General features: G+C 38.2%; 1 protein-coding gene across 1 annotated transcript in view; it reads right to left on the bottom strand.

The window, feature by feature from the left end:
• The window catches only part of LOC103775881 (protein piccolo-like), a gene marked incomplete at both ends in the record, with an annotated part of 145,877 nt that overhangs the window by 118,426 nt on the left and 14,440 nt on the right, over nucleotides 1-13,011 (bottom strand). Inside the window, 1 exon segment of the mRNA XM_008943354.1 lies at nucleotides 12,402-13,011. This exon segment is cut by the window's right edge and continues 29 nt beyond it. Coding sequence (XP_008941602.1) covers nucleotides 12,402-13,011 — 610 coding nt within the window.

The raw sequence follows: 13,011 nt of genomic DNA, 5'->3' as shown, positions 1-13,011 counted from the left end.
GCAGGAAAAATGAATTGTTTTAATTCTCAGATCTCTCTTCTGGCATCTGAAGGCACTACTATCATTCTAGCATATTGCTGTACAAACAGCAGTCAGGAGGCAGGCTGGCTGAATGTTGACATAGGTAATCTTGGCTGACGAATCATTGATGGGATTTACCTCAGCATGCATTATCTATGAGCTCTGTGTATTAGTGTGCAACTCCTTCAAGTGTTGTTTGAACATCAGTTTACACAGAAACGCTAAGTGCTGAACTAATGACGGAACATTTTTCTTTATCTGCTCTGCTCTCTTTCTGGAAAACATGAAATGACTTTGACCATAGTAAATATTTTTAATCTACACTGGTTTTTTTGCCACAGTATTGATTCCTTCTTATAACACTTCACAAATTATATGTTCATGAAATATAACCACAATGCTGTAATATAATAATTTCAAGAAATGCAAGTTGACAAGATATGCAAGAAGTTGCAAGAATTGGAAAATTGAATCCATATTCAATATATCTTAGTTCAAAGTAACATAAGAAAAACAATGGGTTTTTTTCAAGTTTTAGAACAATTAGAACTCAGGACCAAGTCAGGAGGAAGCCATTTGCACAAGGGTCCCCTCCACAAGGCAAACCTTGAGCTGTTTGTAAGACTTAAAAGAAGACTCTGAAGAGTTTTTTTCTTCAGTTATACCTTAACAATTTATTGCTCAGATATCGTATTTGTGACTGCAAACAAACTTTCCTATTTCAACAGAATTTGGAAGACAAATCTTCATCTACATATGAAATTATTTGCTTAAACATACTATAAGTATTCAATAATGAGTAATAATGGAAAACATAAGTATTTCTTCAAGGCTAAGGGTCATACACCTCAAGAATCTTTGAAGAATTTGTAAAACAAAGTAGAAATGGGAGTCTAAATAATTCTAGTTTCAGAGTCACTGTTCTGCATGTAATTCTAGAGCTACTTTAATACAGACATTTGCTTAAAATTATTTTTTTACAAAATTAATTGTTCCAAAATAGAGGAAAAGATTCTAACATTTATTCTAAAAATCACATTCAAAGAAAACCCAAAATATTAAGGCATTAATGAGTGCCAACTTGAATTTGGGATGATGCTGTAACTTAGAAGTGTTTTGGCAGTGGTCCACCACTTATGCTTCAGTTGTAGCTTATTATTTTGTATGAAACATGGAAATAAATTTATGTCATGTTCTTAAAGAAAATCCCTCATAGACATGTTTTACAGAATACTGTCACTGGATCTGAGGGATCTTAATTTTCAAGCCTGGTTTGGCATAACATGGAGATGAAAGAGGCATTTCCTAATCTATCAGTTAAGAATCCAGAATACATTTATAGTAGATTTTCTCTCCATAACGGTACTAGCATCTCTATAAGGTGCTAGTATCTCAGAAATTACATATCAGTTATGCATTACATGCCTATAAGCAGACACTACTTTCTATTATGGGAGGATAATTTCTCAAAACTTTAGTGTATCAAAAAAAAAAAAATAGACAAAAAATGAGGAGGTTTTAGTGGAAAAAAAATAATTCAGCAATTTCTCAAATTAACCTAATTACTGGATTTGAGATGGGGGGCATAGGATAGTGTTTTCTGAACTTTACTGTGTATTTCTTTATAGAGCTGCATAGGAAGGCAACATAATTTGTTTCCAAGGGAAGCAGTACAGCGGTTTGAGTGTCACTGCACTTGAGCTATGAGAGCAACACCACTAAACTGGAAGAGCAGGATTTAGGAGAGGTTCCTATAATCTTCCCAACCTGTTTTATATATGTTGAAAGCATTAAGACTATTGGCTAGAGAGTCCAATGCAGGCCCAGTAACACGGTCAGGGCTTGACTGTTCTGCGATGGGGAAAAGGCTGAGGTACTAAGGGCTTCTTTGCCTTAGGTTTTAATAGCAAGACTGGTTGTTCTGCAGGTACACAGCACCCTGAACTGGATGGCAGGGATGGGGAGAAGAATAAAGCCCTTGTAATCCAGGGGGGAAACAGTGACCTCCTACAGCATTTCAAGACACACAAGTCTATGGGGCCGGATGGGACACAGTAAAGGGTACCGAGGGAGCTGAAAGAATTGTCCACAAAGCCACTTTCAATCATTTAGCAGCAGTCTTGGCTGATCAGGGAAGTCCTAGTTGAATGGAAGTTAGCAAATGTCACTCCCATCTACAAGAAGGGCCAGAGGGAGAAGCTAAGGAACTACAGGCCTGGCAATCTGACCTGGAGAAGGTTATAGAGCAGATCAGCTTAGTGCCATCACACAGCAGGACTATCAGGTCATCAGGCCCAGTCAGCACAGGTTTATGAAAAGCACATCCTGCTTTACTAATCTGATCTCCTATGACAAGGTGATCCACCTAGTGCAGGAGGGAAAGGCTAGGGATTTTGTTAACCTAGACTTTAGTGAAACCTTTGACACCATTTCTCACAGCATTCTCCTGGAGAAACTGGCTGCTTATAGCTTGGAAGAGTGTACTTTTCATTGGGTAAAAAAACTGGTGGATGGCTGGGCCCAAAGAGTAGCGGTGAATGGAGTTAAATCCAGTTTGTGGCTGGTCACAAGTGGTGTTCTGCAGGGCTCAGGATGGGGGCCAGTTGTGTTTAATATCTTTATCAATGATCTGGATGAGGGGATCGAGGGCACCCTCAGTAAGTTTGTGGATGACATCAAGTTAGGCAGATGTGTTGATCTGCTTAAGGGTAGAAAGGCGCTCTAGTGGGATCTGGACAGGCTGGATCAATGGGCTGAAGCCAACAGGAAAGGTTCAACAAGGTCAAGTGCCAGGTCCTGCACTTGGGTCACAACAACCCCAGGCAATGCTACAGGCCTGGGGAAGAGCGAAAACTGCCCAGCGGAAAAGACCTGGAGGTACTGATGGACAGCTGGACAAATATGAGCCAGCAGTGTGCCCAGCTGGCCAAGGCAGCCAACACGATCCTGGCTTGTATCAGGAATAGTGTGGCCAGGAGGATTAGGGAAGTGATCATCCCCCTATATTCAGCACTGGCGAGGCCACACCTCAAGTACTGCATTCAGTTTTGGGCCCCTCACTGTAAGAAGGACATTGAGGCGCTGGAGTGTGTCCAAAGAAAGGCAACAAAGATGGTGAAGTGTCTAGAGAAAAAGTCCTGTGAGGATTGGCTGAGGGAGTTAGGGTTGTTTAGCCTGGAGGAAAGGAGGCCAACTGGAGATTTGCTCACTCTCTATAGCTCCCTGAAAAGAGGCTGTAGCAAGACAGCATTGGTCTTTTCTCTCAATTGACAGATAGGACAAGAGGCAATGGCCTCAAGTTGTTCCAGGGGAGGCCTACATTGGACATTACAAAAAATTTCTTCACCAAAAGGGTTGTTAAGCATTGGAACAGGCTGTCCAGGAAAGTGGTTGAGTCACTGTCCCTGGAGGTATTTAAAAGATGTGCAGATGTGATGCTTGGGGTTAGCAGTGACCTGGCAGTGCTGGGCTAATGGTTGGACTCAACAACCTTAAAGGTCTTTTCCAACCTAAATGATTCTATGATTACATGATTCTCTGAAGAGAGACTAAGGGATTTGAGCTTTATTATCTAATTGCTAAATGCTATGAGCTAACTGATGTCTTCAGCAGTCAAATGGGGTGCTATGGAAAAGACAGACTCTCCTGTGAGGTGCAGAGTGATGGAAAAAAGGCACAAGTTGCACAAGAAATGAAGTATTCCTCACCATGAGTGCACTGAGGTCCAAGAACAGGATACCCAGAGATATACTAAAACCTTCATTCTTGGAGATTTTCAAAAGTCAACTGGACAAGCCCCCTAATCATCAGATCTAACATAGACATTAGCCCAGCTTTGAGGTGGAGGTGGGACTACACAACCTCTACATAAGCTTCACAGTTTTTTTGTTGGTGATCCTTTTCTCAGTCACTGTAATGGCTGAGGAGTTTAGCTAGTTAATGTTGGCAAAACATAATACAGGCATCAACATTCTGATGAATTTACTGCCAAGATACTGTGGAAGGTGTGAAAGAGTAGGGATTGCAGTATTTATTTTTATTAAATAAAGGCTTCAATGTAAGCAAAAATGTTCCATAACTGTAGTGTCACTAAGGTGAAAAATACTGTTAGCCATGTTTGCAAAATACCCTCCAGAAAAGCCATTTGCTTTTCAACATATATTTTATATATATATATATATATACACACATATATAGAAAGCATAAATGTGATTTTATAACATTGTCAAAACTTTTTTCTTCTCTTTGGTGAGCTCTTGAGCCAAATGATGAAGAAATAGTGAAAAGAGATAAAAATGGGTTCCTCTGCCTGGGTTATGGTTCTCTCAGAGAAGCAATGTTCAAACAGGCTGTGAGAACATAAGGACTCAGAGCAGCCTACACTATTGCTGTCAAAAGTATGACTTTTACTGCCTAAAGAAATTTCTAGAGGCATTACTATAAAACTCTCTATACTACTACATCACTGATCAGATGAGCAAAGGACAAACTCATCAGTTCCTTTCCATACTTTCTAGAAGGCCATGATATTTCTGCTGTGCATTGTAACTTAGGAATCATAAAAGGAGTATCAATATCATGTAAGTGATTAACACAGTAAAATTTCTGAAAAAGACAGTCATTGGTTCCAACTTTAACTGAAATAAGAAGCGTAACTTTACTTCACTTTTACCCGCTTACATCATACACATACAGCAAAACCACAGCTATGGAAGTTGTTAGAGAAAATGTGCTCCACGAGCTTATGAAGTAAATATTACTTCCAAGCTACCTTATGATTTCCTGAGGCTTAGGTCACTGTGTTTTGTTAATGCTACACAGCAGTTAAAAATGAAAACTTAGTCTCAAATGAATCTTCCCTGTGTTAGGCTTAAATTTTGGTGGGTAACTGCCATTCGGATTCACCCCATCCATTCCCCTTCTGGACTATCTTTTCACCTTTGGCAACTGCTGACTGCCTATATCAAGCTGTTATCCAGATTCAGAGAAATCAAGACTATTACATTTCTCATCTCATACACACTGAGGAAATCTCCAGCATTTAATCCTCCTTCAGGCCTTCCTCCATAGTAGTTATTAATGTCAAACATAGCCTTTACTTTTAGTGAATGGCTAGGCCATTTATCCTGTTTGGCACTTAAGATCCTACTCCAGGGAAAAGGCTTGGGAGGCAGTGTAAGAGCACCAGCATACTCGATGCTTGAGATGGATTTCACATTAGGGAACAGCTTGGAAAGTGAGTAAGGTGAGATAATAAAAGCTGTATTTTGATAGGAGCCACTTAGCCTGGATGAGAGGTGTCAGATAGAGACTGGCTGGGAAACAGAAGTGGAGTTTAGAAAGATTAGAGGAGAGATGCACAGATAGAGAATGTGAACAGAAACTGAACTGAGGCCTGAATTCATTCTGTACAAAATGCAAGAAGTTCTGGAGAGCCAAAAGCAGGCTTCCTCTGTAGGGAAGTACCCCTCATACAGGGGTAGAGGAGGAATACAAAAAGAGAAACTTCAGGTTCTGTATCAATTTCTATAAAGGTTTTATAAATACTCGTCTTCTCCTTTTGGAGAATATACATTCATTTACTCAGTACAATATGATTCTTCTGTGTGTCAGTCATAGATGCTCATAAAACAGTGGATGGAATAAAATGCAGGAAGTCAAACTTATCAGTGTAGCATGTGAAAGAAATTATCTTTTGAGTTCAGCTGGGTAATTACACTAGTAGAAATTGTACCTTCTTACTATTCAGACAAATTATAGTAATCCATAGCTTAATAAGAGATGAAAGTCTGTCAAAACAGAGATGAAGTAGGCAAAAACTTTCTGGTTGGTATGTGTCCCTCTGTCATTCTTCCATGCCTGCTTGGTTCTGCTGTATACATTTATACGTTGTATTTATTACTTTAAAGCAGTGAACATGATATTGGCCTCTCTCCACACCCGAAACGCAATATATTCCTAAAATGGATAACCAAGATAAACAAGTCAGCTGGAAATGAGTGGAAAGATACTATGTACCTTCATTCTTTGTCTTTTATGGAAGATAAAAGAGTGAATGATGGGATTTGTGGTCAGAAGCTTTTTTTTTTTTTTTTAATGTGTATATGAGAGCTGGCTTAAGAGGAAGATGGATAAGCTGGCAGCAGGTGAGAAAAGGCCCAAGTGACAGAAAACTCAGGGGTTTTTTTGTCAACTCTGTCATAAATCTCATCCTTTATAAAAGACTGTGAAGGTTCTTTTGAAAGCAAAAGACTGAATGCCATAATAGTCTTCTATTATGTATGAATATCCCTTGGTAGAATAGAGAAGGTGTGAGATCAGTTAATTTAAAAGTATCAGACAAGACAGACTGACCCAGTGAAATGTGTTTTAGAAAATAATGTTTATATGACATGTTGACCAAATGTGGCATAATCTTTCTGTTTTGAAGATCTGACAGATTGAAAAAAGATGCCTCATTTGAGTCACATAAATGTTATTCCAGACAATTTCAAATACAGCACAGAAAGCAGTAGCTTGAATTGTTAACAGGAATCCAAATTGTAAATAATTCAGACCATTAGTGGAAAAAGTAACCTTAAATCTAGCTAAATCCACATAGTTACAGGAGAAGATAAGTAAATCCTATTTCATTATTTACACAGGGATGACTGTCTAGAATTGTTTCTAGATACGAGTGATATCCTGTTAGCAACTCAGTTTCCAGATAACTTGTTTGAAACACACAAAGAAGAGTGTGGCTTGATATTTGAGCATGAAGGAACTCAGTGGGTGCATCAGCACCTTCTCTGGATTGCTGGTTTGAATTCAATCTCAAAATAAGTCCTCCTGCCTATAAGCAGTGAACCAGCCTCATATGGCTGGGGACTCTTCAGGGATGCAGGAACCTGTGAGCCTCATCAGACCTGGCGACTGAGCCTGTTGCTAAGTGTGCTCAGGTCAGGCAGACCCAGGTATGCAGCTCACAAACTGCATGCCAATCATATGGAACATGCAGATCAGGCTGCTCCCAGGCTGTTCTTTAAGACTGGTGTATGCATGGCCAAAATGAAGAACCAGTTGTCACCAGTGCCTGAAGAAGAGTTTCATTAAACTACAGCCCACAGACACCACTTAGAAGCAAATGGAAAAAAAAATCCTTGCATTTTAAATCTAGGTTACTCTAACATCCTATTACCAAAGATGGTTCCTCACCCAACACCCATATGTACTTAAACCCAAATAGCAGCTGTTTCTGCAAGAGGTAATGGCTCCTATACATTGAAATATAATTTCTACAGAAAACAAAATGTTCTTCCTTTTTTTCTGGACCAGTTCATGGGACTAAAATGGGAAATTAAAGTGAATTTAGCCTTTTGCAGTTACAAACATTAGATGACCTGTTTCTCAGACCACAAAACACTTCTGAATATTTTACAGTAAGAGTTGTAGCACAGTACTAACCCCTTTTAGCTGGATTTAGGACCAGATAATGAGAAACCAAGGGAAACCTGAATGTCCTGTGCTTCAACAACAGCAGAAATCTGTTATCTGAAATTCTGGCATGACACTAAGAACCTAGTCCCTGCTTCAAAGGAAGGTAGAGACAGAAATAACCAAAAACCAGGTGATTATCCCTGCTCTTTATCTCTACTCATTACTCAAGCAGAACATTCCTCACGGTCGTGCAAGTCTGGTTATCAGCTTAATCCTGAATAAACAAGCAAAATGTCATGGATATGATACATGAAAGGTTTTAATTCTACTGGAAGCAACCACCTTGTTTCCCCTTTTATAGTCCAGATCTACAGCACATCTGACACAGCAAAGGACAGATCAAATCACTGAAGTCCTAACCTTCACCTTTAAAACTGAAAACTTTGGAATACCATAGAAGGTAAAACACAGATTAATGCACTTTGTTTCCATTACCTTTAAAGTTATGTCATTTAAGGAACTTTACACTTTTAAAATCAGTATAAAATCACTTCTGCTCTTACTATAGCAACAGATGAAGTCCTGCAACTCTTACCTAAATAAACAAACAAACAATCTTTTGGCATTTTACTTGAACTCATTATCTGTTTACTATACCATACAGGTTTTGATTATATTTGCCTTACAATTGCAGCAACTTAGATGAAACAGATGAGAAAAGTCTCCGTTAATTCTCTTAATAAAACAGATTGATAGAATTTGTTCAATGTGTTGAAGCTTCAATGTACAATTTCTACCCTGAAGCTGACAGGCTGTTGACAGATGTGTCTTTGCATTCGTTTCACTAATGTAAACACTTCTGCAGAGCCTTTATGCACTGCTTAGCTGTAGATGTTATATGTATGTGACAGTTCACGTCCAAGATCTTTTGCAATTTGCTTGTTTAGTTGAGCAGGCATTCTGCATCCAAAGGCAAAAAGAAGACAACTTCCATCTTTGACTACTACACATATGCAATCTGTACAAGTGCCAAAGTAGACCGTGACTGGCATGGGGTTTGATTCTGTGATGCACTGATGTAAAGCTGTTTCTTTATTCAACTAGACATGTACTCAATTTTTTTATTGCTGCTGAATGGACAAATTTCAATCTCCACTTCCAAACTCTAGCAGCGCTTCCTGGTGCCCTCATGGAAACCACTGCAATGACTTTGCACTCTGTGGAATCCTACCATGCTTGACTGCAAGACAGTCTAGCAAAGCCAGTGCTGGGGACCTCGTTGCCACTGGGAGCTCAAGTGGTACAAAGCTCAAAACCCAGGAAAATTAGGTATCTTTCAAAGCATCAGTTCCAGATAGGTGGCTTTTTTGGTGCTGACAACCTATAGCTTACGATTTTTCCTTCACACAGCTACACTTGATTACCAATATATATCACAGAAATTTACAGCAGATAAGAACTACCAAAGGAATCATAACAGAAAACAATACTTTTCCTTTGCATTTATAGGAAGCCACTATTTATATTCATTCCAGTGTTCATATAGAAGCAATGACTATGATTGACAATAAATGACAATGTAATAGAAACATATAACTTCTGAAAATTAAACACGATAACACTGAAAGCAATATTATCTTGTACTTATTGTTACTTACTGTTATTATGTTACATCTATAGCTATATATAACTATATACATTGTTATATAGTACTTATTGTTACTTGTTGTTATTGATACTTATTGTTATTTGTTATGCGATTAGCTGCCATGTTATTTTTCACTTTCACTTATACTAGATTAGATAAAACATTGTAATAACTTCCTATACAAGGGCATGAAAAAATAAAATATTTCAAGCAGCTGTTCTAAAACAGAGATAGTAATGTTAGTCATAGTTTCCATAATTTTTTCCTGAAATACTGTAAGAAATATATTTTTCAATAGAAGTAGCACATGAATGATGAAAGTGCACTGCCTGAAGGACATGGCATCATTTCACTGTAATCCTTAAAAATACACCAATTTTATTCTTACCCTTTTAGGCCCCCTGATAGCATAAAGATCAACTCTTTTGTTAAACTGTCATAAAAAGAAGCCTCTGAAATATATACAGGAACATATGAAGACCTTTTTCACCTGCAATGTTTATGAATGCAGATAAAGACATAACCCTGAAACAAGTACTATTAAAAAAGTGATGGGACATTCATCCATGCTATAAGTATTAATAGACACACTCCATTTCTTTAAGATAGTGAAAGAACAATTATTCTTCTCCATTTTATTCTTTTATGTTCAGCTCTAGTAAATTCTCTTTTCCAGAGTGAGCTGTTTCACAAGTTTTTCTTCACTGAACTTCATTGTTTTGAATGACATAACTGATCCCTTCTACCTCTCACTCTTTAACATTAGGAAATTAGAACCTCTCCAGTCAGGAGGCACAAAAGGGGTGCACAAAAAAAATCAACAAAGTCTTTAACTGTTTTGGGCACTGTAAAAACAAAGAATGAAAAAAAGTCCCACCACCAAAAAATATTTTAAAGTCTCAGAAACATCTTACTTTCACACTTAGAAATATAATCCAAAAGTAATCCTCTATTTAAACTCAAGTATAACAAAGATACGTTGCTATTGCAGCATGGTTCTACAGCTGCAAAAATGTCAACAAGTTTTACACTTTGTCAGCAGTGACATTTGTGTACACTGACTTTCACGAAGAACTTTTGAATGTGACAAAAGGTACAAAAGACAAAATCTCTGTTAACTCTTTCCTGTCCTTCAAAGATATTACTAGTCTTAAAACTAGGTTCTCAGCTGGTATAAACATAGATGTGCTGCAGGGAATACTCTAAGTCTCGTGGAAACCAGGAGATCATTTAGATCTTACATGACACACCCCTCCTTCACAACATAAAGGGACTGAATAATTGAGAACTGACACTGACTGATACAGCAACTACTACAGCAATTCATACCCTTATTTCCAGAGGTTAATGAAGTCAGTAGTTCACTTTCTGTAAATGTCACTCTAAATATCTTCTTATTGTGGTTACATATCTCTTCTAGTCCTTGAAATTTCATGTACCTGATCCTAGTCTAAGCTAACTGAACCTCAGACACTTAATTGACAAAACTCTAACAGAAAGAGAGGGTATAACAGACTTAATGTTTAACATCAGAGCTGAAAGCAGCCACGATGGTCATGGCAAGTTTACACAATAGCTTCCTCACCATATGCCACACGACACAGCTAGTGCAGCCCACTTTATATCTGTGGAAGATTTTTACTTTCCTTGCATTTGTTTGCTTGCACCCCATGTTCCATAAAAACATCCACCTCATTTATTTAGCCTGTAAGTAATTTGAGACATGGGCTAGTTACTGTTTGATGGCTATGTGCTAATAAGAACAACGTAGCTCATTACTGTTTGAGCTCAAGGCAAAACGGTAATAAACACGGGTATAAAATAAACAATGTACAAGCCCTTTGTTTCCATGTCTCATTAATGAATACTGTCTTTGTTCAAACTCTACTGCAAAGGCCTTAAAAAAAAAAAAAAATCACCTGTTTAAGGCATTTATCATCCATCATAGAAAGTATAAAATTCATATCAAATATGAACTGAAAAATCTGTCCTCAGTAATAGTTTCATTACTTTGACAGTTACTTTACAATATTATACCTGCTCTCCAATACCTAGTAGATCCCAGCAATTTCTAACTCATGAGCATCATTCTTCAAGATGCTGTTCCAAGCCCCCTACATGAAAATTCAGTGCTCACACTACAGTTTCCCTACTGTGCTAATCCTGCATTGGGGAATGATGTTGATATGGAGTGCCAATGGCATGACTACAGTTTTTCTTTCAAACTTCGAGTACTGTTTTCCAAGCAGTTACAGCATGGGAAATATTTAATATCTGCACAAATATGTGAAGCTGCAGAAACTGCTTACAGTGGGAGCCTTGGAGGGTATAGACAGCTCCATATAGAGAACAAATCCTCTTTATTCTGTCTAGCCTATACTTATCACTCACGTATTCACAGGTAACTGAACATAAAAGATAAAAATTGCTGAAGAACTCAAATGGCAACTCCTCCAGAGCTCTGACAAATAAGATACTGACCCTGCAACTGACACACATGTTAAGTTATAAATGTATTTTTTTAGCAAAGACTTCTTGCTCTTATTCATAAATAATGAGCTGATTCTCAAATCAGAAATCTCTACTACTCAAGGAAAAGGAATACTGTAAAAACGAAAAATATTAATCCTGGCAATATTGGTCTTTTTCAAAATTGCCTTCTCTGACCCCATAAGAAATTGCCCTCAACACTTGCATAACTTCCTGATAATCCTCCTTATCCAAATCAAAGATAAAATGGATTTGTGATATGAGACCTTTTGGCCTAAGAGAGATAAAAGACATACACACTGGGACATAAGATTATCCACAGAATCACAAATGGCCAAGAAACCTCACGTGGGTAAAAAAGGACAGCTAACTAAAGGTGATCATAAACCTGGTGTTAGCTGCCTCTCAGAAGGCACAAGCACTAATTTCAAGGTAAATACAGTACAGACTGTACCACAAGAGCTGGGTGTTGTAGGATTAGAAAGAAAATGTCTTTCATTTCCTAAAGGATTTGTAGTAATCACTATATTGGCATTTAACTGACGTAAAATATAAAGTGCTTTACAAATTCTGAACAAGAATTTGTTGTGGCTTTTTTTCTGAATCTTAGTAAGATTGTAATATGGATTCCTCTATTTCCAGGGAAAGTAATGAGGCAAATAACATTGCTTTAGGCAGCAGACATTCCTCGTGACTTTTCAGCAAGGTGTGCAAAATGATTATATACACAGGTATTGCAAGAGTGTGTCAGCCCTCATGCTGTACTGATAGCACTGCATATTAAAAAAAAAAAACCCAAACCAACAAAAAAGCAAATATTTCTTACCATGAAACCCTCAGTGTACTGAAACTGAGCTCTGGAACTGTCTTCTGCTGTGGGACTCAGGGGCTTAGGATCAGACATAGAGCGTTGCATCATCTTTGCTGCCTTTGGGCTTGATGGAGGAACCTTGGCAATGTCAGCATGCAGCATCTTCTGAGGGCTGATGTCATCAGTGACAGGTTTTTCATAGGGTACAAACGCTGACTCTATAACTTTGCTTGGTGAAACTGGTGAAATGGGTGAATAAAGAACTTTGGGAGATTTGGGAGGGGAAGGGACTACCTGCAATGTAGAATCTGGACGAAGGTGGGATGAGTATCCTATCTCTAGTGGTGTTGGGCGTTTTTTGTCTTTCTGAGGAGATGAGGCTGACAGATACTGGGGACTTTGATTATCTGACTCTGTCTCCGTTTGACATCCCAAACTTTCTCCTTTATATGTCTTTTCCGGAGCTGAAATGTGCTTTATGATTTCAACCTTAGCATCCAATCGGGCCCTGATTGAAGGTGTTCTTATTGTTCCTACAGGTTCTGTTTGGACTGATATCTCGGCCACTGTCTGAACTGCAATGCTAGATACTTTGGAGAATTGTTTAGCTTTGTCTGCCTCAGTG

Source organism: Merops nubicus, unplaced genomic scaffold (assembly GCF_000691845.1).
Source record: "Merops nubicus isolate BGI_N331 unplaced genomic scaffold, ASM69184v1 scaffold5377, whole genome shotgun sequence".
Taxonomy (NCBI): Eukaryota; Metazoa; Chordata; class Aves; order Coraciiformes; family Meropidae; genus Merops; species Merops nubicus.
Note: the sequence above shows the minus strand (reverse complement) of the source record. Positions and strands in the feature narration are given on the sequence as shown.